This window comes from Lipotes vexillifer, unplaced genomic scaffold (genome assembly GCF_000442215.2).
Source record: "Lipotes vexillifer unplaced genomic scaffold, Lipotes_vexillifer_v1.1 scaffold648, whole genome shotgun sequence".
NCBI lineage: Eukaryota > Metazoa > Chordata > Mammalia > Artiodactyla > Lipotidae > Lipotes > Lipotes vexillifer.
This window is the reverse complement of record NW_006797096.1, coordinates 2,330,819-2,356,310: the sequence shown is the minus strand read 5'-3', so window position 1 is coordinate 2,356,310 and position 25,492 is coordinate 2,330,819. Positions and strand designations below refer to the sequence as shown.

Here is a 25,492-nt window from a genome sequence, read left to right as displayed (position 1 = left end):
ATCATCATGAATAGGTTTGTCAGATTTTCATTTGCAACCCTGAATTTTCTTCCAATCAACAGGCTTTGAAAAAGCCCTAGGAGGGCTTCCCTGGTGGCGCAGTGGTTGAGAATCTGCCTGCCAATGCAGACGACACAGGTTCGAGCCCTGGTCTGGGAAAATCCCACATGCCATGGAGCAACTGGGCCCGTGAGCCACAATTACTGAGCCTGCGCGTCTGGAGCCTGTGCTCCGCAACAACAGAGGCCGCGATAGTGAGAGGCCTGCGCACCGCGATGAAGAGTGACCCCCACTTGCCACAACTAGAGAAAGCCCATGCACAGAAATGAAGACCCAACACAGCCATAAATAAATAAATAAATAAATACATTGTGTATTATTTAAAAAAAAAAAAAGAAAGAAAAAGCCCTAGGAGTCACGTGATGGAGTCGCCTAGTGGTTGCTCAAGCCATGTAACAAGTTAGCAGGTTTCTTGGTTGTAATTTTAGAGACCTGTCAGGATTTCCTCAATTAGCAGTTTTCATCAAATGCTGGGCCTGACCTTTACCAACAAGCATATGAACTATCTGATATAAGTCAGAGAAACCAGGTCAGTAAGTTCGAATGACTATAGTAAATTCCTGAGCAAATCTGTGAGGGTCTTTGGTTACTTTGGGTGAATCTTTGACTATGGCTCACAGTTCAGCTTTAGTCCAAGGAGTATGAGAAATTAAGGCTCTGGATCCTCAGACAGCTTAATTTTAAAGGGACAGGTTCTGACAAGTTCAGAGGAAAAAGGAGTGGGGAGAATTTCAGAAAGAAGGGGAAGTTCAGTAAAGGAATTAGTATAGGGGAACTAAGGATATAGAGAAAGTACAGGCAGCATAGAAGGGAAGGAGGAAGATGGTGCCAGAGGCAGAGCCTGGTCACAAGGAGCCAAGGGAGAGACTCAAGATGGGGTCAGAGATGGAGCCTGAGACAAAGAAGCCAAAGAACAAGAGCCTGAAGCTTCAGGAGCCATTTTATCTTTCTTTACTTATTTGTTTGCCTCAGTTAATCTTAAGATCTTATTTTGCAGAGAGGCAATTTTAGACTCCTGATAGTATTTGGAAGCCTCAAAATAAGCATTCCACTCAGTTCTAGAAATTTTTGAACTATTGTGGTCTAATTTGGTTTTAGGAAAATTAAGTTTGGGGATTTCAAAAGTTCCCTGTGATGGCTGTTGAGATCCTAACTTGCCTTTGATTGGGTCAGTCCATTTAGCTAGAAATGTACATGAGGAAGGACCACAGTTTCTAAACATAAAATTGGCTGGAGTCCCTGTGGTGAGGGTGGGGGGCAACATCAAAATATTTAGATAACTGGGGTCCCATTTCTCAGAGGTTTTTCTCTGGAATAAAAGAATAATTTTCAAACAGCTTGCAAAGCTTCCTTCTTTCTTTCTTTCTTTCTTTCTTTATTTATTTTTGGCTGTGTTGGGTCTTCATTTCTGTGCGAGGGCTTTCTCTAGTTGCAGCGAAAGGGGGCCGTTCTTCATTGCGGTGCGCGGGCCTCTCACTATCACGGCCTCTCCTGTTGCGGAGCACAAGCTCCAGACACGCAGGCCCAGTAGTTGTGGCTCACGGGCCTAGTTGCTCCGCGGCATTTGGGATCTTCCCAGACCAGGGCTTGAACCCGTGTCCCTTGCATTGGCAGGCAGATTCTCAACCAATGCGCCACCAGGGAAGCCCAATATCCAATTAACATCATTCCTCTTAAAAGTGAGCTGAATACTGTACTATGAGTAATAAAAACAAGGAAAATCATGCTTAGGTTTTTGAAATCTAAGTCTAAACAGTGGTGCCTTTCACCACTGAAAAGCAAAGTCTGCTCATGGCACAGGAGAGGAAGCTCACATGTTTCTGGGATAGCTTGTCACACACACCACCAGCAATCAGGCTGGATGTGGGAGCATTATATCCTCAACCTCAACACATGAGGGTTTTTTTTAGCCAGGTCAGATCACAATTATCCCCCTCAGTGATCTTTGACATTTCTTTTAAACTTACTATGCTTTTTGTATCTACTATAAGTTCATTTTTAAACCTTCTCATCAAATTAAAAACACAATTAAAATCATGCCTACAGCTATGACTGTCTAGCTATTGCAAAGCCAGAGATTTAGATTGAATTTGCATGAAAATTATATTGTCCTGATTCCCACTCTCTCGACTTCCAGCTATCAAGAAAAAAAAAAAAAAAAAAAAGAAGAAAGAATAAAATAGCAGCATTTTAACTATTGTTTAGTTATGCAACTAAACAATAGCATCAATTAAGGGGAAAGAAGAGTTTTTTTCTCAGTGTGAAAGTAGGTTGTGGCATCTGTTTGCCCATATTTTTCTTGTCATCCTTATTGCTTACTTCAAAGTTCACCTTGGTGAGGATGGTGAGAATATCTTCACCCCTGAAAAACATAACATAACCTTATGACCATCTATGGGGGAAAAATCAACTGGTAAACCCTATCATTTGCTGTGATTAGTGATAGTTATTTCCCTCAAAACAACAGGCATTTGAAATAACAAGATGTTAAACCAAGACCTACCACAGCTTTCTAGGTAAAGAAGTTGTCTCAGAGCTTAATACCTTATGACCATCACAAACGTCACTGTCAACATCAGATTTGGTTTCTTTGCCTCCTGACCTATTTGCACCTCACTCTGCTCCATGTATGTGTCACTTACCCCTAATTGCCTCAACGCCCCCCCCAACATCCTCTGCCTCAAATTGGCATTGCTTCTGTGGATTTATCTGTGGCCGCACCAAACTTTAGGCAAGTGGAAATTGAAAGTCTCCTGCAGCCACCCCACTGCTTTCTCACCAGCTTCTCTTATCAGTTTAGTTGGGCAACCTGTTTATTCACTTCTGTAGCTAACCCCTTGGAACCTCGCAGGATTCATGGTCTAAGTTACAAAATGAAAATGTAGTGTGGATGGTTCAGTCCTTTATCTGCCATGGGAAATCTTGCTCTTCATACACTTAAAACATAATGAGACACAGAACTAGAAGCAACCTACAGAGGATTCCTTGCTATTTATCTGCTGGTTGTGTGTGCATTTGATGAACTGTGCCATACAAAACCACCATTTAAATAAAGGAAACATAAGATAATAAATGAGGGAAAGTTATTTTCCCACATTTTGTGGGCTTCAAAGCAGGCCAAATTGTGGGAATAGAAAAAGTTTCTGATCTTTAGCACTTATCTCCCACAAGAGGGCCCGAGGTTGGTCAGCTCTTATAGCACTTTTGACAGGGCTGGAGGATGTTCAACATGGAAATTCCAAACTAGTTGAGTGGGTTCAGTCATATTTCTGCCTAAGACAGAGATGAACTATATGATTTTGCCATCTTTCCCACTCTACGATATGCTGATTGCCCTTTGAGGTGCTAAATAAAAGAAAGTCCTCAGTAAGTATTTCAGTTTTTTTCCATCAGTAAACTTGCCCTCTTTCCCACTCTGCAACTAACCTGAGAATTACAGTTATGTGATCCACAGCTAGACATTTAAAGATGAATGAAGTGTTGAATAAGCAAAAATTACCTAGGACATCTTTCTCTCAGGCTCTGGCAAAGTGACTGGATATACCAGGTCCCCTCCATGGTGCTTCGGTAGGAAACACAGTTGTTCACGGTGGCCATCCCCAGCAGAAAGTCAGCCTCATCTGGGATATATCTTTTCTGAAGGGATGAATCCATTTCTAAATAGCCTTCCTTCTGTTCTGAGTCAGTTTCAACAGCTATACCTCTCTGATAGTTATCCCCTTGACAAGCCTGAATAAAAAAGATCTTGGGTTTGCCAAGAAGGGAAGGGCACTTTGAACCAGTGAAGTAAGAGGTCAGCTCATAGATGGGGGCTTCCTGCCCATCGGAGCCATAGATGATGCCTTTGTCTCCATGGGAGAGGATGCAGCAGATGAAGCAGTCCTTGTTATTGTGGTCCATGCTTTGGTAGGATTTCAGAACCTCACAGATTTTCTTCGCAGTGTAGTCTTTGTAATGCACTATCTCGAAATGAAGCTCACTAAAGGTCTTTCTCAAAGCCTCTGAAAAGTGAAACAAGAAAAGTCATATTACACCGCAAGAATTCCCAGACCACAACCCAGGACTAGAGAGAACATTGATCATATAAGAATCTGAACCAGAACTTTAAAACAAGACCCTCTATATTAGTGGCTGGATTCCATAGACTTCTAATATTCACTGCCACTAGCTGCAAATATTTCCCAGCCCTGAGGCAAAAGAGAAAGGGGAGACTGCTATTGTTGGCCTGTTGTCTTTTCTCAACTAGTCTACAAGCTGTTATTTAGGCTTACTACCTAACCAATCTAAAAAGTAACTAATACTTACATAATCAGAAAAAAAGCAAAAACAAATTTTTAATAAAAGATCCATACTTATTTTATCCTGAACCCTCTCAAAATTGTTCATCAAAATACGAGATATGAATGTTTTAAAAGTCAAGTAGAACTAAAAGACTTATTACAAAAAAGCTACCCCCCTCTACTCCTTCTTTTTACCCAGTCATGTTCTGTCCAGCCATTTCTATGAAGGAAACCACTTTCAACTTTTAGCTATTATTTGGTTTTTGGTATTAGCCTCCATTTTGTAATGAATTTGGGCTCATTTCTATTTATTCATTTATAAATTTTAGACTTTTGTATTAAGTTCCTATTGTGGGTGATGAGTGCTTGGTGCTCTTATACATTTACAACTTTTAGTTGAAGCAATAGAAATATATGTATCACTAATACTATGTAAACATAATATTCTTTAATTATGCTTCCTTTCTTATTAAACTTTTTGTCTTTCCTGGAACTAGCAATAGCATTATTTTTTCATTGCTTTGTTTTCTACATGCTAAACATTATTTTTCCCCAAATGCTCTAATTGATCTAGTCAAAGTCTTTCAACATTTTTCAGGCTGCCTGTCTGATTATTTTAGATAAAAATAGCATATATTTAAGGTGTACAACATTATGATATGAATAGTGAAATGATTACTACAGTTAAGCTAATAATTTATCTCCTCACTCAGTTACCTTTTGTTTGCATGTGTGTGTGTATGCGTGTGTGTGTATATGCGTGTGTGTGATGAGAACACCTGAAATATAGTCTCTTTGCATATTTCTCATGTTCCATACAGCATTATCAACTATTGCCATCATGCTGTACAGTAGATTGCTAAACTTATTCATCCTACATACTGCTACTTTATACCCTTGATCAGAAATACAATCAATGCCATTTTAATAAAAAATGTTTTAATGGTAAATATTAAGTAAATGAAAATTGAAAGCCTGAAACCTTTTCTTCAATACCAAGATATACGATGATGAGTGATGTAGTCAGTGAACTTAAGTTCTGTGGCTTTTTAAAACCTTAGAATAGATTTGCTTGAATAAACAAATGTTAACAGAAACCATTCACAGAGTCCTGATGATTAAAATCAACCTATCTTATTTTCTAAACTACTTTATTTAAAAAATAAGTAATTACCTGATGTTATGACTCATAACCACCATTTTCAAAAATTCTTTGATCAAGTAAAAATTCTTAATATCACAATGGTTGGGTTGAATTCTTTCTTTTATTGCTTTTAGTTGTAGCCATTTCTATGTTCACATGATGCAAATTATTTTTCATTTAACTTGTAAGCTCTCAATCTTAGCCGAAAAAGGCTGAGCCAAAGACTTTCTGTTTAGTTTAACATTTGAAAATGCTATTTCTGTTAAGGACTCAATTTCTGCTGTACTCATAGCCCAACTTTTATAAACACAACTTCCGTAAATGGTCTTGATACCAAAGCAATGTTTTCACCCAACACCTAATACACTCTATAGAAGCTCTATTCATTTAGTTGAATTAAAAACAAAGTTTATTGTTGCTTTTTATAAGCCTTTTAGTAAGATTTGATATTTTATCTTTATATATACATTGCTTTGATTTTTTAAATTAATTTAAAACAAAACAAAAGGAGAAAACTAACAAGTATGTAAGAATGTTGTTCACCTCCACAGGGAAATATGGTTATATACATCTTTTTGAAACACATGGCCCTGCTGACACAGCTTTTGTTCTCCCCTTTTGACAAAAACATAGATATCAGAAATATTTCATTTCTCTTTTCGGTTCTACTGTACCTGCATCCAAGTCTGTTCCATTCCTATCCTTAATGCTGCGAAGTTTGGGCACATCCTTCCTTGCTATGCTAAAATCATAATTGTTAAAGATCAAACAGTATCCCCGAGGTTTGCTTTTCATTCGGTAAACTGTGTTCGATGTCTGGAAAACAAAAATCCAACCCAGGAGCTGACTCTGTGGATCAAACACTTGAGATGTGAACAAACAACTCCCTAGTAAGAGGTTAGGCATCACCTAAGCCAAACTGGGATGCAAGTGCACTTTCCATAGCCCCACCCCAACTTGGCACTGCTCCCCTAAGGAACTAGTTTCCACTCATCCCCTGACAAGGATCGCAGACTTCTTCCCCACAGTTAGTGTGGAAAGTCAGTGTCCCAATACTTGGGCCTCCTGAGCATTTGCACTTATATTAATAGTGCTGTCACCACATTGTATTGGTATTATTTATTCTCATTTCTGCTTAAGGCAGTGAACATCTGTGCCAGGGACTAGGATTATTATTAATTTGTGAGAGCTCAATCAGGAGTTCCTGGATGAATGACTGTCTTGGTGCTGTCTTTGGGCTGCCCCTTTGAGACCGTGTGATTCCCTCAGCTCTCTGCTCAACTCATCCATGCTTCTGGGCTAACAGGTGAGGGCCTGCCCATCACACGGCATAGCATGGTCCCAGGATTTTTCAAGCTGATGGCTTAATCTGGATCTCAGGACCACAGTGACTCGAGGAGACAGATGTGCTGGGCAGGCAGGTCTTGGCTGTGCTACAGGTTACAGTATCCAGACACTACTACCTGACAGTATCAATCAGAGGTGACCCTGTGACCTCCTGACTTCCCTGGGGTTATTTCAGTGCTGAGATATTTAGCATTTATTGGGAAATCCATGTAGTTCCTCAAGGTGGGGAAAAGGGCCCCAGACTAGGGGGCCAAATTCCTGGCTCTACTACTTAATAACCTTAAGACTTTGGACAAGTTAACGAATCTCTCTTGCACTCAGTGTCATTAGCTGACGGGTGGGGATGACATTTGCAGAGTGCTTTTACTGTTTACAAAGTGCCACATGACTTCAGTTAATCCTTGATGTTCAGACTGAGAGAGGTCTGGTAATTTGCTCAGGAGTCCACTAACAAACGGTCTCTCCTAAGCTTAATTTCAAGTCTCCCACTAGACATTAGGCATACAGGGTTTCCTCTGTTTCCCACCACAAGGAAGAGTGAATGGGCTGCTGAGTCACAATGTGGTAAATTGCTGCAAGTTACAGAAACAGAAGTGATATCTAGAAAGGCAATTCTTGGGCCAGCTCATTGAGATGAGACCATAGAGACAACTAGATCGTTAGCATGTGCTGCTTACACCTACTCACAAAGGAGAAACCGTTTTGAAATGCCAAGCTAAAAGAAGACTTTGCTTTTTCTAATCCTGCTGACTCTTCTCCCAAAGCCCTCTCCCATTTAGGCTGATGCAGCTGCTGAAAGGATCAGATTGGAGGTTCCCCACCCCTCTACCCTCCAACTATTCCAACATCTTTGGTTTTAAAATAGAAATTTAACACATGGGAAACCAAAGAGATCACCTTTTCAAAATTCAAAGTTTAAAAGCCACATTTTAAACTTGTGCTTTTGTGAATTTTTTTCTACAGTTCTCAACATTTTCAATAAGTTTCTGTCCCTTATTAGTTTATCTGGAAGCTAAAAAAAGCTCAGGAACACAATTACTAGAATCTGCAGCACAAAGGGGAAAAGGAATGGGAATTTCCCAGTACCTGTGACTCACTGTCCTTTTCTCCTGGAGAGTCCGACATGGCCAGCATTTCAAGGGAGCCCTCCCTTATGAGCAATTGTGACACATCTGGAATGACACAGGCAGGGAAGGTGCTTTGGTGAGGAAAGATGTAGCACCCAGGACAACATAAGGTCCCTTTTAAAATGAAAATTCACAGGACTTCCCTGGTTGCTTAGTGGTTAAGGATCCTCCTGCCAATGCAAGGGATATTCGAGCCTTGGTCTGAGAAGATCCCACATGCCATGGAGCAACTAAGCCGTGTGCCACAACTACTGAAGCCCGCATGCCTAGAGCCCATGCTCTGCAACAAGAGAAGCCACCACAGTGAGAAGCCCACACACCACAACGAAGAGTAGCCCCCACTTGCTGCAACTAGAGAAAGCCCATGCACAGCAAAGAAGACCCAGTGCAGCCAAAAAATTTTTTTAATTTAAAAATAAATAGAATAATTTAAAAAAAAATAAAGTCAGGATTTGTTAAAAAAAAATAAAAGAAAGAAAAAAAAAGAAAATTCACAGACCACCTTGAACATAATATCCTTGCAGTTCACAGAATATGGGAAAATCTTATCACTAACTAACTCTGCCCCTATTTCAAATATGCTGGCCTGGGGCTGCAGGGTCCTTGTCTTTTGACAATGCCTTTTATATCTTCCAATGTGCAGAGAAGGTGAAAAGTAGCCAGTGCTATTAGGAGAACAGGTCCATTACCATGCAAATGTCATCTGCATACAGAGTGAAGTAAGTCAGAAAGAGAAAAATAAATATTGTATATTAACGCGTATATGTGGAATCTACAAAAATGGTACAGATGAACCAGTTTGCAAGGCAGAAATAGAGACACAGACGTAGAGAACAAACGTATGGACACCAAGCAGGGAAAGTGGGGGTGGGATGAATTGGGAGACTGGGATTGACATATATACACTAATATGTAGAAAATAGAAAACTAATGAGAACCTGCTGTATAGCACAGGGAACTCCACTTCTCTGTACAGTAGAAGCTAACACAACATTGTAAAACAACTATATCCCAATAAATAAATAAAACAAAATGGGAAAAAAAAGATGCAGACGTGGTCACAGTTGTGACTGCTGTAGCCCTCCCTCTCCCCAGCCTGAGTGAGCAAGTGAGCCCTAATCAGCCACTGCTTTTGCCCCCTCTTGCCTGGGTGGGGAACAGATGCCTGAGGGTGGCCCACATGCACAGATGGGACCAAAACGAAAGCTGAACTCCAGGGGCAGTGGGACCAAAGAAGAGAAAGGGAAATCTCTCTGTGCAGCCACAGGAGCAGAGGATTAAATCCCTGCAATCAGCTTGGTAAACCCTGCATCTGTGGAATATCTGAATAGACAATGAGTGTTCCTGCAATTGAGGCTGTGGACTTTGGGGGCAACTGTGGACTTTGGGGGCAAGTACACGCCGGAGTTGGGCCAGGTCAGAGTCTGAGCTGGCCCCACAGAGCCCACAGCAGGTTCAGAGACCCACCTAGAAGTACTGGAGGACTTCCCAGGCAGGCAGGGATTGGCTGTGCTTCACTGTGGGAGCAATGAGGCCACAGGAAAATATTAATATTAAAATTAAATATTAAAATATTAATATTACTATTATTTTTTCACTTTGTTCTATTGTTTTTATTGTATTTTATTATTCTTTTAATTTTTATTTACTTTTTCTTTTCTTTTTTATGCTTTTATTTGTAATATATTTCTTACTTTATTTTTTTTCCTCTTTCTACTTTACTTTGTCATTATATTGTGCTTTTTCCTTGTTTTTGTTTTTTCCTTTGTTTTGCTTTGTTTTTATCTTCTTTTTAACTATATTTTATATTTTTCAATTTTTACTTTACTTTTCTGTTGTTTTTTCCTTTTGTTTTCATCTTTCTTATGTTTTTAACTTTTTTTATCTCTTTTGTGTGTTTTATGCTTTCTTTGCCTTTTTTTAGATTGCTTTCTGCTTTTGATTGGTTTTTTGTTTTTTCTTTTTGATAGTTTAGTTTTTAGTGTTTGTTTTCATTTGGGGTTAGTTTACTTGTTTGGTTGCTCTCTTCTTTTTTGTTTTCTTTTTTTCTTTTCTTGTTGTGAGTGCGTGCGTGTGTGTGTGTGTGTGTGTGTGTGTGTGTGTGTGTTTCTTTGTCTGTTTTTGACTGTTTGGTTTGGTTTTCCCACATGCTGCAAGGCAACTAAGCCCACGTGCCACAACTACTGAGCTCACATGCGTCAACTAGAGCCCGTGTGCCACAAATTACAGAGCCCGTGTGCTCTGGAGCCTGTGCACTACAACTAGAGAGAGAAAACCCACACACCACAACTACACAGAAGCCCACACACCACAATGAAGAGTCTGCACTCTGCAATGAAAGATTCTGCATGCCTCAATGAAGATCCTGTGTGCCACAATTAAGAGTCGACACAGCCAAAAATAAAAATTAAAATAAATAAATAAATAATAACTCTTTAAAAAAAAAGAAAAAATATTAAAAGCAGCAAGGGAAGAGCAACAAATAACATACAAGGGAATCCCCATAAGGTTATGAGCTGATTTTTCAGCAGAAACTCCACAGGCAAGAGGGGAGGGCCCAATATATTTAAAGTGATGAAAGGGAAAAAGCTACAGCCATGATTACTCTACCCAGCAAGGATCTCATTCAGAATTGACAGAAAAATCAAAAGATTTACAGACAAGCAAAATGTAAGAGAATTTAGTACAACAAAACCAGCTCTACAACAAATACCAAAGGAACTTCTCTACGCGGGAAACACGAGAAGAAAAAGACCTACAAAAACAAACTCAAAACAATTAAGAAAATGGTAATAGGGATGTACATATTCATAATTACCTTAAATGTGAATGGATGAAATGCTCCAACCAAAAGACACAGGCTCGCTGAATGGATACAAAAACAAGACCTGTATATATGCTGTCTACAAGAGACCCACTTCAGACTTAGGGACACATACAGGCTGGAAGTGAAGGGATAGAAAAAGATATTCCATGCAAATGGAAATCAGAAGAAAGCTGGGGTAGCAATACTCATAACAGATAAAATAGACTTTAAAATAAAGAATGTTACAAGACACAAAGAAGGAAACTACATAGTGATCAAGGGATCAATCCAGGAAGAAGATACAATTATATATGCACCCAAGATAGGAGCACCTCAATACATAAGGCAAATGCTAACAGCTATAAAAAGGGGAAATCAGCAGTAACACAATAAAGGTGGGGGACTTTAACACCTCACTTATACCAATGGACAGATCATCCAGACAGAAAATAAATAAGGAAACACAAGCTTTAAATGACAAAATAGACCAGATAGATTTAATTGATATTTACAGGACATTCCATCCGAAAGCAGCAGATTACACTTTCTTCTCAAGTGCACATGGAACATTCTCCAGGATAGATCATATCTTGGGTCACAAATCAAGCCTTGGTAAATTTAAGAAAATTGAAATCATATCAAGCATCTTTTCCAATCACAATGCTATGAAATTAGAAATCAATTAGAGGAAAAAACCTGTAAAAAACACAAACACATGGAGGCTAAACAATATACTACTAAATAACCAAGAGATCACTGAAGAAATCAAAGAGGAAATTAAAAAATACCTAGAGATAAATGACAAAAAAATACAATGGCCCAAAACCTATGGGATGCAGCAAAAGCAGTTCTAAGAGGGAACTTTATAGCAATACAATCCTACCTCAAGAAACAAGAAAAATCTCAAATAAACAATCTAACCTTACACCTAAAGGAACTAGAGAAAGAACAACAACAACAACAACAACAACAAACCCCAAAGTTAGTAGAAGGAAAGAAATTATAAAGATCAGAGCAGAAATAAATGAAATAGAAACAAAGAAAGCAATAGCAAAGATCAATAAAACTAAAAGCTGGTTCTTTGAGAAGATATACAAAATTGATAAACCCTTAGCCAGTCTCATCAAGAAAACAAGGGAGAGAACTCAAATCAATAAAATTACAAATGAAAAAAAAGGCACAACAGACACCGCAGAAATACAAAGCATCCTAGGGGACTACTACAAGCAACTCTATGCCAATAAAGTGGACAACCTGGAAGAAATGGACAAATTCTTAGAAAGGTATAAGCTCCAAGACTGAACCAGGAAGAAATAGAAAATATGAACAGACCAATCACAAGTAATGGAATTGAAACTGTGATTAAAAATCTTCCAACAAACAAAAGTCTAGGACCAGATGGCTTCACAGGTAAATTCTATCAAACATTTAGAGAAGAGCTAACACCCATCCTTCTCAAACTCTTCCAAAAAACTGCAGAGGAAAGAACATTCCAAATCTCATTCTATGAGGCCACCATCACCCTGAGGCCAAAACCAGACAAAGATATCACAAAAAAAGAAAATTACAGACCAATATCACTGATGAATGTAGATGCAAAAATCCTCAACAAAATACTAGCAAACAGAATCCAACAACACATTTAAAGGATCATACACCATGATCAAGTGGGACTGATCCCAGGGATGCAAGGATTCTTCAATATACACAAATCAATCAATGTGATACACCATATTAACAAACTGAAGAAGAAAAACCATATGATCATCTCAATAGATGCAGAAAAAGCTTTTGAGAAAATTCAACACCCATTTATGATTAAAAGAACTCTCCAGAAAGCGGGCACAGGGGGAACCTACCTCAGCATAATAAAGGCCATATATGACAAACCCACAGCAAACATCATTCTCAATGGTGAAAAACTGAAAGCATTTCCTCTAAGATCAGGAACAAGACAAGGATGTCCAGTCTCACCCCTATTTTGTTTGTTTGTTTGGTTTTGGTTTTGGTTTTTTTTGCGGTACGTGGGCCTCTCACTGTTGTGGCCTCTCCCGTTGCGGAGCACAGCCTCCGGACACGCAGGCTCAGCGGCCATGGCTCACGGGCCCAGCCTCTCCACAGCATGTGGGATCTTCCTGGACCAGGGCATGAACCCAGTCCCCTGCATCAGCAGGCAGACTCTCAACCACTGTACCACCAGGGAAGCCCTCACCACTATTATTGAATACAGTTTTGGAAGTCCTAGCCACAGCAATCAGAGGAGAAAAGGAAATAAAAGGAATAAAAATTGGAAAAGAAGAAGTAAAACTGTCACTTTGCAGATGACATGATACCATACATAGAGAATCCTAAAGATGCCACCAGAAAACTACTAGAGCTAATCAATGAATCTGGTAAAGTTGCAGGATACAAAATTAATGCACAGAAATCTCTTAAATTCTATACACTAACAATGAAAGATCAGAAAGAGAAATTAAGGAAACAATCCCATTCACCATTGCAACAAAAAGAATAAAATACGTAGGAATAAACCTACCTAAGGAGGTAAAAGACCTGTACTCAGAAAACTACAGGATACTGATGAAAGAAATCAAAGATGACACAAACAGATGGAGAGATATACCATGTTCTTGGATTGGAAAATCAATATTGTGAAAATGACTATACTACCCAAAGCAATCTACAGATTCAATGCAATCCCCATCAAATTGCCAATGGCATTTTTCACAGAACTAGAACAAAAAATCTTAAAATTTGTATGGAGACACAAAAGACCCCAAATAGCCAAAGCAATCTTGAGAAAAAAAAAAAAAAGGGTCTTCCCTGCTGGCGCAGTGGTTGAGAATCTGCCTGCTAATGCAGGGGACACGGGTCGAGCCCTGGTCTGGGAGGATCCCACATGCCGCGGAGCAACTGGGCCCGTGAACCACAACTACTGAGCCTGCTCGTCTGGAGACTGTGCTCCGCAACAAGAGAGGCCGCGATAGTGAGAGCCCTGCATACCGCAATGAAGAGTGGCCCCCACTTGCCACAACTAGAGAAAGCCCTCGCACAGAAACAAAGACCCAATGCAGCAAAAATAAATTAATTAATTAATAAACTCCTACACCCAACATCTTCTTTAAAAAAAAAAATGGAGCTGGAGGAATCAGACTCCCTGACTTCAGACTATACTACAAAGCTACAGTAATCAAGACAGCATGGTAGTGGCACAAAAACAAACATAGATCAATGGAACAGGATAAAAAGCCCAGAGATAAACCCATGCACCTATGGTCAACTACTCTATGACAGAGGAGGCAAGGATATAGAATGGAGAAAAGACAGTCTCTTCAATAAGTGATGCTGGCAAAACTGGACAGCTACTTGTAAAAGAATGAAATTAGAACACTCCCTAACACCATACACAAAAATAAACTCAAAATGGATTAAACACCTAAATGTAAGGCCAGACACTGTCAAACTCTTAGAGGAAAACATAGGCAGAATATTCTATGACATAAATTACAGCAAGATCCTTTTTGACCCACCTCCTAGAGAAATGGAAATAAAAACAAAAATAAACAAATGGGACCTAATGAAATTGAAAAGCTCTTGCACAACAAAGGAAAACATAAACAAGACAAAAAGACAATGCTCAGAATGGGAGAAAATATTTGCAAATGAAGCAACTGACAAAGGATTAATCTCCAAAATATACAAGCAAGCAGTTCCTGCAGCTCAATATCAAAAACACAAACAACCCAATCGAAAATGGGCAGAAGACCTAAATAAACATTTCTCCAAAGAAGATATACAGATTGCCAACAAACAAATGAAAGGATGCTCAACATCACTAATCATTAGAGAAGCGCAAATCAAAACTACAATGATGTATTACCTCACACCTGTCAGAGTGGCCATCATCAAAAAATCTACAAATAATAAATGCTGGAGAGGGTATGGAGAAAAGAGAACCCTCTTGCACTGTTGGTGGGAATGTAAATTGATACAGTCACTATGGAGAACAGTATGGAGGTTCCTTAAAAAACTAAAAATAGAATTAGCATGTGACCCAGCAATCCCACTACTGGGCATATACCCAGAGAAAGTCTTAATTCAAGAAGACACATGCGGACTTCCCTGGTGGCACAGTAGTTTAGAATCCACCTGACAATGCAGGGGACACAGGTTTGAGCCCTGGTCCAGGATGATCCCACATGCTGCGGAGCAACTAAGCCTGTGTGCCACAACTACTGAGCCTGCGCTCTAGAGCCTGCGAGCCTCAACTACTGAAGCCCACGCACTTAGAGCCCGTGCTTTGCAACAAGAGGAGTCACCGCAATAAGAAGCCCACATGCAGCAACGAAGAGTAGCCCCTACTCACCACAGCTAGAGAAAGCCCATGTGCAGCAACAAAGACCCAACACAGCCAAAAATAAATAAATAAATAAATAAATAAATAAATAAATAAATTTTATTTTAAAAGAAGACACATGCACCTCGATATTCATTGCAGCACTATTTACGATAGCCAGGTCATAGAAGCAACGTCAATGCCCATCAACAGACAAATGGATAAAGAAGAAGTGGTACATATATACAATGGAATATTACTCAGCCTAAAAAAAGGAATGAAATTGGGTCATTTGCAGAGACGTGGATGGACCTAGAGACTGTCATACAGAGTGAAGTAAGTCAGAAAGAAAAACAAATATCATATATTTAACACACATATGTGGAATCTAGAAAAAATCATACAGATGAACTGGTTTGCAAGGCAGAAGTAGAGACGCAGACATAGAGAACAAACGTATGGACACCAAGGGGGAAAACGGGGGGTGGAAAGAATTGGGAGATTGGGATTGACATATGTACACTAATAGGTAGGAAATAGATAACTAATGAGAACCTGCTCTATAGCATGGGGAACTCTACCTCAGTTCACTGAAACTAATACAACATTGTAAAACAACTCTACCCCAATTTAAAAAAAAAATGCAGATGTGGTAGAAGGTTGTGGAGAGGAGGCAATGAGGCTATCAGGAAGTAAATTAGCTAAATAAACCTCGAGAACATATCTGCAAGTATTACCGTTTGAAAATTCATCTGGACCTCTTTCAAGGCTCATTCTTTGCTCTGAATTTAAAAAGAAACACAGATATTTGATTAGAAACTGCTGTGACACAGAGGAGTCTGTCCATTTAAGACTACCTTTTGCTGGTCCACAGCTCTCAGGTTATTTATACCTCTGCTTAGTTCTTCATAATCGTTGATTTTCTTCAATAGGCTCTTGTTGATTTGCTCACAGATTCTTTTCAGGGTGTCCAAGTTTCTTTCCCCTAGGATGACCCTCTTCTCCATCTCTATGAAAATATCAAGCAAGGTCTAGAGGGAGGAGAAATCAAGTTGGAAGACTAGATGGAGCCACGTTGGCTTTTAGATTAACTTTGTTTTTTTGCTTCCACTCTCTCCAAACTAAGCACCCACCCTAGCTTCCCAAGCCAACCCTCCTGAGAGGACATCCTGGTCTTATAAAGCCAATCACTAGATTATTAGGGAGGCAGTTCATGATTTCTGGCCCAGAAAGATAGAAATAAGAAGACACAGGAGAAGTCACATCAGATGTCACCTAGTCCCCAGGCCCAGGCCCTGTGCTGAAACTGCCTGTGGACAGCTTTATGTGAAGACAGTGAAGCAGCCCGAGTGCATGGCTGAGATGTGACAGCCTGGTCCCTATGGCAACAGCCCTGGGGACTGCCTCACACCCTCCATTGCCTCTGCCACCTGATCATCTCCAGGCTGAGTGTCCCCATAACACACACACACACACACACACACACACACACACACACACACACAGAGTTCCAGGTCCCAGGGGGTCTCCCTATCACACACACACACACACACACACACACACACACACACACACACACACACACACACAGAGTTCCAGGTCCCAGGTTGTTTCAGACACTGCAGAAGTGGGGAAACGATCTCAGGCCCACCACCGTCTCTCCTGGCTCTGCAAGGTCTCCACATTGCCTGCGCCTCCACACCAGCCTTCTCCCCTTGCTCCTCACTCTGCCTTGTTCCTGGTAATTAACGTGAGCAGCACTTCACAGTATACAGAGGCATCATATCTACAGCACTCATGCCTGACAGCGTGACAGCATTCACAGTTAAAAAGTGAGAATTCATGTTTCTTTTATTGACAAGTACTCTCTTTAGTCTCAGAAATCCCCACTGGCTGACTCACCCTCAGGACTAAACCTCGGTCAGACACCAGGTCTTACCATGTCATCATCCAGCTTACATTTGGCGATCTCCTGGCTCAAAAAAAACTTGAAGTCCTTCAATTCCAGTTTGTTCACATCTTCTGAAATCTGAAAAAGCATGACCCTGAAGTGGGAAACAGAAACACTTTAGAAATATTTTCTTAAATGATTTCCCAACCGATTTCCCATCCGAGTCACAGTGGACTTGATTCCTATGGCCTCCCTTTAAATAAAGCCAGATAATGACATGATTTATGAGTTGAGTCCTTGGAAAGAGGCTGGTGTAGTGACACTGAAGACAAATGGCTCATGCCCAACTATCCCACTCTTAACAGAATTTAAAGTTCTCCAACTTTGACTTTCAGTTAATTCCAGTTAAATGAATTGTGTTTTTCCTTTGTCCTTTGCTATAAAATCAAGATCTTGTTGCAATAGAAAAAAAGCTTTGATTTTGGATATCATGCTTTTCAAAATGCAAATCAGATGGAATTCCTCAATTAAAACTAGTCAATGTTCTCCCAGCCGCTACCTTCAGTAGGAAGGCCAAACACCTCCTTCTGGAGTACGGGCTTTTGTGAACTGAGCCCAGCCTGCCTCCACATCTCTGGATGCTCCTTACTGCTGTCCCATCTCCTCTCCAAACACACCCAGCTGCCCTGCCCCTCACCCTGTTATGCTGGGCCTCCTCCCACCCCTATCCCCTTGTCCGTCTGCAGACAACCACTCATCCACTAACAGTTCAAGCACTGCCTGACTGTCCTCAAAGCTGTATTCACCCCGCCGTACCTGCCTGTGCATCGCCAGAAGAGTAACACACATAACTGTCTGTTTATGAAGCTGTCCAAGTTCCCTGAGAATGGGATCAGTGCCCTTTTGGTTTCCATAAGCCTAGAGGGTCATGAGATACAGTGTTTAAGTGCAGGGGACCCAGACTCCTGGTGTTGGAACCTTGGATCCACCATCCATGAGCTGTGTGGCTTTAGACATTTTTTCCCCCTCATCTGTAGACTGTAGATAATACTCTATTTACCCCTCTGGGAGGTGTTGAGAATTACATGAATAAGTTTACCTGAAGCACTTAAACCAACCTTTGGCAACACACTAAGTGTTCAAACGTGACACGCATTAGTATTTCCTAAATTATGATAGGCTCTTGGGATATGCTTGTTGAATGAACAAAGGAAAGTTTTATAAGTCGGCAAACCTTTTACTATTATGGTGCAAAGGAAAATAACTTTAATACAAACACATGTTAACTTCAAAAGTAAATTAGAAAATTAAAATTCTAAAAAATAAAAATATGGTTGACCCTTGAGCAACACAGGTTTCAAGTGCGCGGGTCCACTTATGTACAATAAATACGTAATACAGGGCTTCCCTGGTGGCGCAGTGGTTGAGAGTCCGCCTGCCGATGCAGGGGACACGGGTTCGTGCCCCGGTCCGGGAAGATCCCACATGCCGCGGAGCGGCTGGGCCCTTGAGCCACGGCCGCTGAGCCTGCGCGTCCGGAGCCTGTGCTCCGCAACGGGAGAGGCCACAACAGTGAGAGGCCCGCGTACCGCAAAAGTAAATAAATAAATACGTAATACAGTACTACACAGTCTGCGGTTGGTCGAACCCACAGATGTGGAACCTAAGATATGGAGGATCGACTGTAAGTTATAAGCGGGTTTTTGTGCAGAGGGTCCACACCCCTAACCCCCATGTTGTTCAATGATCAACTGTAGTGTAGAAACAGAAGTTACTCAGTATTAACACCTGCTTCATCTTTCTTCTCATGGACTCTCTACCCGAGAAGTATTTCTCTAAAACTTTCTCAGTTTGACCAAGATTGGGTCCAATCAAAAGCTACCTCCCCTTTTAACTTCATCACAAGGTATTTTGCCCTTCTACGTTTCTCATTACTGAAACCTACTGGCTTTCCTGTACCATCGCTGTCTAGAAATAAATCTGGATAGTTTATAAGGTACTAATTTTATAGGTAGCAATGATAATTTGAAATTTTAAATATCTTATAAATGGAAAGTGGCCACACTAGCATTTTTTTTTCTTACTTGATATTCAACAATGATGAACAAGCAGGAGATTTTACTTGTGCTGACCCTTTTGTTCCCAAGCTAACATGTTGAAGATTTTAACAGACAGATCCTGCCCTTGTTAGACACTTGTGACCCTCCAACAGTAAGGCCCATGTCATTGTCTGCACTGGAAGTTGCCTTGGCTTTGCTCACATGGCAGGAGTGCAACCTTCAAAAGACCAAGACAGGGGACACAAGATGAGACCCTCTAGCTTTCCTAATTATGGGGCTGTTGTTTTTATGATTAATTGATGCCTTAATGAAAAAAAATTCATTACAAGGACTTCACAGTTCTATTGAACCAAAGTTACCCAGTATTGAATAGTATCCTTCCCCACTCTCCTTCCAAATTCACGTCCACTTGGAACGTGTAAAAGTGACTTGGGAAAAGGGTCTTTGTGGATGTAATCTTGCCAAGATAAGGTCATACTAGATTAGGGTGGCCCTAATCCAATAGTTGGTGTCTTTAAAAGAAGAGGGAAATTAAGACACAGATACACAGCGGAGAAGACAAGGTGAAGAAAGAGGCAGAGATTGAAGTGATGCATCCGTAAGACAAGGAACACCAAGGACTGCCTGCAACTACCTGAAGCTAGGAGAGGATCATGAAACAGATTCTCCCTCAGAGCCTCTAAAAAGGAATCAATCCTGTTGACACCTCAATTTTAGCCTCTAGCCTCCAGAACTATAAGGAATTCACTTCTCTACTGTGTTAAGCATTTGGCAGGACAGACAGCCCAAGCCACTGCTGTTCTGACAGCATCTGGGGTCCCAGGGATTAAGCAGTCATTGGGCGTTACAGGATGGCTTATGAAGTAAAATTGTGGAAGCTGTTTAACCTTACAATGATCGGTTATTACAATGGAGGTTTCCAGATGGCCAGGCATAGATTAAAAATGGTTATCTTATACCATAAAAAAAAAAGCACTCATTGCGGGGGTCCAGCCTGGCCAATCCAGAATGACTGGCAACACACAGCTCACTTAAGAACTTGGTAACACAAGCCTTAAGGTATAGAATAAAAGCCTAAAACCCTACTGAGAATTTCATAGTCATCCAGAAGTAGGTGGGAGGGGGTCACAGGTCGGAACTAGCGATGCTTTATTCGATAACAGACAAAGAAATGCATGGCATGGGCACCAGCAAAGCAGAGGCATCAAGATAACCGATATGTAACAGAGAGAGAGAACGTTTAAATAATGTCTATTTGGATTTCGGCATACCTATAGGTAATGTTTCACCTGAAAAGAAAATTTTATTTTATGGTTTTAGCATATTTTTCTCTGAATTCTACATAAAGTCTCTAAATTTCTTAATCTGACCGTGGTGGGACATCTTCCCAAAGGCTCCAAAGCCACACCATACAGACAACCTACAAACAGTATCAGCCCTGCCCATAAAGATGTGCCCATTCAACCCACACGTCCCAGTTCCACACCATGGAGGTTTTCCCCACCTATAGGCAGAGATCTGGGCCCTGCCCGGCATCTGAAGCTCCCTCTCCATCTCCTCCTCACTGGTGTCCAGGTAGGTGAGCAGCAGATCCAGTCTATTCATTCGGAAAAGCAGCTCCTTCAAGAAGGACAGGTTGCTTTCCTCCAACATTCTCTTTTCTTGGAGCCTCTGGAATAGGACCAAGGCATCCTTGATGGGTTCCTGCTTCCTATGTGGAATGTAGTCCAGGCTCAGGAACTTGAGGGCAGCCAGGTCTTCACTGTCCAGCTGTTCCCCAATATTATACAGACATCTGTTGAAATTCATGCTGATCAAGCGTTAGGAGAATGTAGTTGTTACCTAGGTTAAAATACAATGTTATGTTCAGATGAGGAAGAAAACTACCACTTACTGATTTGTTCTTTCATCAAATGCTATTACATCTACTATATGCCAGACATTATGCTGTGGATACAGGCAAGAAAATGAACAAACAGGTTCCCACTCTCAAGTAGCTTACTGTTTTGGAAGGTAGACTTACAAACTAGCCCAGTGGTCAGAGAGTTGTGACCAGGGCACAGTAGAAATATAGAGGAAAGAGCCTTAACTCAGCCTGGGAGAAGGGCTTCCTGGAGGGAACTCACCTTTGGGAAGGAGATGGTGAAGGACAATTTTTGAAGGAAATAATTTATGCAAAAGTTGGAGGCAAGAACGTTCAAGTCAGTTCAGGCAGGCAAAGGGAGCTCAATAAAGTAACCACGAAGGGCCTGGGAGAGGGAGTGGTGAGACAAAGGGATGGAGCTGTTATAAAGGGCCTCATATGATGGGTCAAGGGGGTCAGGCTCTCTCCTGGATATAATGGGAAACCAAGAAAGGATTGTAAACATGAGCGTGACGTCATCCAATTAGGGATTAACATTTAAAGTGTGGGGGACATATGTAGATGTATAACTGAATCACTTTGCTTCACACCAGAAACATAACACTGTAAATCAACTATACTCCAATATAAAATAAAAATTAAATTAAAAAAATAAAATAAAGTGTGGAGGACAGATTGGAAGGGCTGGAGGTGGGAGAAGTCATGTGGTCTAATGGAAACGATGGTGGCAGGAGGACACGATGCAGTCAGTGCTCTCCCCCAAGGGCCTCAGGACAGGCACCCACAGCTGGTCAAGAACCCAAGACTGGAAATGGAACCAAGAGAACTCGGTCAGCCTTTCAACACAAACAGTCTCTAAATCAGATTATGGGGTATTTTCATATACTTACATGTTTGAGCAGGTAGAAAAAGGAGAGGGCAGTGTTTCAGGAAACCCCAGACAACCTTCACACAAGCAGCCCCAGATCTGGGGTTTCTCAAGCCCCTTGAGTCACCTTAGGCAATTTCTCCCTCACCTCCCCTGCTCTGATAGGCCCACGTTCATGGTACAGGAACCCTTGGAGCAGGGTTTGTATCGGGTACATCATAGGAACAAGACTGGGACCTGGATCCTCGGGGCAGGCTACAGGACCACTGTCAAAGCCAGGAATCTTACCCGCAGCTGACTGTCGGAGAGGCAGGCAGTGCGGTGGTTCAGAGTCTGGGGCTGCGGGGTTCAACAGAACTTGGACCAGAACCCAGCTGGGGCACTGGCCCAGGTCTGGGCAGCTCACAGCCTACGAAGGTGAGATTCCTCCTCGATAAGGTGGGATCAGAAGAGCAATATCTCCTGAAGTGTTGTGAGTATACAACACCTATAGTGCTTTTAGAGTAACAACCAGCAACTAACGAACAAAGGCGTGTTCACCTGAAAGAAGGAAAAACATTGGCGGTGGGGCTGGACACCACCGGGCATGTGACCTGAACACTTCTCTTACCCTCCTGGTTTTCCCACTTCCTCCCTGGAAAATTCATCTGGAAGCAGTGATTTTCCACCTCTTCAACGTTGAAGAACTCTTCCTTGAAGGCTTACTCAGATGCTCCCTTACCTCAGGGCTACCATCTGCAAACCTTGAACTAGAAAACCTTTAACTTCTTGTCCAGCTCCATCATTTGCTTGCTCCCACGGACTCTGTGCCCCTGGGTACTTTCTTTAACCTCAAATAACCTTAACCTGTTTGGACCTCTTTCCTCCCTGAAACAAGCCTCCTAAATTTTTTTTTCTTTTTTTTTTGCGGTACGCGGGCCTCTCACTGTTGTGGCCTCTCCCGTTATGGAGCACAGGCTCCAGACGCGCAGGCTCAGCGGCCATGGCTCACGGGCCCAGCCGCTCCATGGCATGTGGGATCCTCCCGGACCGGGGCACAAACCCGTGTCCCCTGCATCGGCAGGCGGACTCTCAACCACTGCGCCACCAGGGAAGGCCCAAGGCTCCTAAATTTTTAAGCTCCCTGCATTCACTGACATTCTCGGCTGAAACCACAAATCCTGACTATCACTTGAGGGGTGATGGAATGAACCAGGACCTGTGTATTTTGTACCTCTGATGTTAAAATAGAAACATTAAGGTAAACTTTAATATTTTAAAAAAGTGGCCCAAAAGACTTTGAAGCTTTTAGTTTTTCTTTTTAAAAACACCTTTTCTGGGACTTCCCTGGTGACTCAGAAGTTAACAATCTGCCTGCCAACACAGGGGACAGGGGTTCGAGCCCTGGTCCGGGAAGATCTCACATGCTGCAGAGCAAGTAAGCCCATGCGCCACAACTACTGAGCCCTTGTGCCACAACTACTGAAGCCCGTGCACCTAGAGCCCGTGCTCTGCAACAAGAGAAGCCACCACAATGAGAAGCCCTCGCACCGCAACAAAGAGTAGCCCTCACTCGCTGCAACTAGAGAAAGCCCAGGAGCAGCAACGAAGACCCAATGCAGCCAAAAATAAAAATAATTAATTAATTAATTAAAATAAAATAAAATAAAACAGTGTTTAAAAAAAAAACAATCCTGATTACTTCCCCCCAATCCTGATTACAGAACACTGGGGTGGTTTTTTTTTTTTTTTTTGGTAAAAATTGAAAATGCAATAAATTATAACATGGTCATGGTTATCATTATCATACATCACATACACACAAATACACATTTATATAAAAATTAGAATCAGGTTGCACATCCAAGCGTGTACATCTGTATTTTATTTTATACCCACTTAATATTTAGAATGAACATTTACCCTTACCATAAATATTCTTCTTTGGTATATTTTTAATATATCTTGATTTCCAGCATTTGGAGATATCAAAATTTATTTTAAGCAATTTTCTGTTTCTTTACTATTAAAAATAATATTGCACTGAGATGCTTTTTCATATATCCTGTGCATACCTCTGATTATTTCCTTCTTAGAATTGGAATTATGGGCAAAACTTTTTTTCTCCCTTTTAATCTAGAGCTGACATTATTGTTTAGACAAGTTTTCTTGATTAGGAAACTGGAGGGACAGTGTCTTAGAAAGATACATCTTATTTTACACTGGATTCACAAAGGCTGCAGAGCCTAGATTATTCACTGCAAAAGCAATCAATTATCATGAAAATACTTTTATATAGGAAAGATACCTTAAATATTTGGGCTGCACCTAAAAGCATACATTCAAAGTTCAACAAACAAAACCTCTAGACATTCAAGGGAACAAACTAGCAAGTTCATTCCTTAAATCACACTCCATAGAAACACACATGTGCTCAACAGGGTTTGTACATGGAGTCTCACCACGGCCCAATATATAACCCTGAACAACTAGAAACATCCCAAATGTCCTCCAATAAAGGAATGGCTAAATTAACTAAAGCATAGTCATCCTACAGAATATTATGCAGCAGTTAAGAAAATACACTCCAACTTCTGAAATTAAAATGGATATTCAAGATATGTTATTATGACAGTGAAAATAGCAAGTTGCAATATAACCAAAATCATACATCTACTTTTTAGAAATACTCAAACAACATAATTAGATTTTCAGTGATTACAGACATATATATGAAAGCAGAAAATAAAAGATAAGGAAATTCTGGAAAGAGACATACCAAACTCATAAAGTGCCTAGATTTTGTATTCACAGATCTTTGAAGAAAATACACAGGAAACTGCTTCAGTGGTTGCCTGAGAGGAGAGGAACTAGAGGTCTGGGGGTGGACAGGAAGCGACTTGCTTTACATTCTATACCCTTTGCACAGTGCAAATCTTTACCATTTTATTACCCTAAATGTACATGTACTTAAATTAAAATCTCTACTTAAATAACTATTTTTATTCCAGTATATGAAACTGGAAAGGATCAGAACTGGGTCCAGCCCTGTTTAAAACCATTAGGTCCAGTGTCCTTAAATCTTCCAATAAGTTCTAACCATTGCTAAAATATCATTTTACAGAATAAAATCAACCAAAGAATCAAATGAAAGCAGAATCTCCTTTTTTTCCCCTCTGCAATTATTTTCTTTCTAATGATAACAATGCTTATTGTATTCCTTTTAGAAAATACAGGAAAGATAAAAAGGAGAATAAAAATTACCTGTAATTCTATCATCCAAAAATTAAATGCCTAATCAAAACATTCTCTGATGTAAATCATACCAGTGTTTTCTTAGGTCAGTCTCCCAAGGCAACAGAAATAAAAACAAAAATTAACAAATGGGACCTAATCAAACTTACAAGCTTTTGCACAGCAAAGGAAACCAAAAACAAAATGAAAAGACAACCTACAGAATGGGAGAAAATATTTGCAAATGATGCAACTGACAAGGGCTTAATTTCCAAAATATATAAACAGCTCATAAAATCAACAACAAAAAACAAACAACCAAATCAAAAAATAGGCAGAAGACCCAAAGAGACGTTTCTCCAAAGAAGAAAGACAAATGGCCAACAGTCACATGAAAAGATGCTCAACATCGCTAATTATTAGAGAGATGCAAATCAAAACTACAGTGAGGTATCACCTCACACTGATCAGAATGGCCATCATTAAAATCTCTACG

General features: G+C 40.7%; 1 protein-coding gene across 1 annotated transcript in view; it reads right to left on the bottom strand.

The window, feature by feature from the left end:
* Positions 1 to 2,236: 2,236 nt before the first annotated feature.
* CASP8 (caspase 8) overlaps positions 2,237 to 25,492 on the bottom strand; it is a 27,338-nt gene continuing 4,082 nt past the window's right edge. Inside the window, exons 3-10 of the mRNA XM_007469214.1 lie at positions 20,556 to 20,893; positions 17,040 to 17,145; positions 15,993 to 16,131; positions 15,838 to 15,882; positions 7,918 to 8,003; positions 6,159 to 6,300; positions 3,560 to 4,061; positions 2,237 to 2,422 (exon numbers count right to left, since the gene is read on the bottom strand). Coding sequence (XP_007469276.1) covers positions 2,287 to 2,422; positions 3,560 to 4,061; positions 6,159 to 6,300; positions 7,918 to 8,003; positions 15,838 to 15,882; positions 15,993 to 16,131; positions 17,040 to 17,145; positions 20,556 to 20,860 — 1,461 coding nt within the window. The 5' untranslated portion in view covers positions 20,861 to 20,893 and the 3' untranslated portion in view covers positions 2,237 to 2,286. The remainder of the gene's footprint in view (positions 2,423 to 3,559; positions 4,062 to 6,158; positions 6,301 to 7,917; positions 8,004 to 15,837; positions 15,883 to 15,992; positions 16,132 to 17,039; positions 17,146 to 20,555; positions 20,894 to 25,492) is intronic.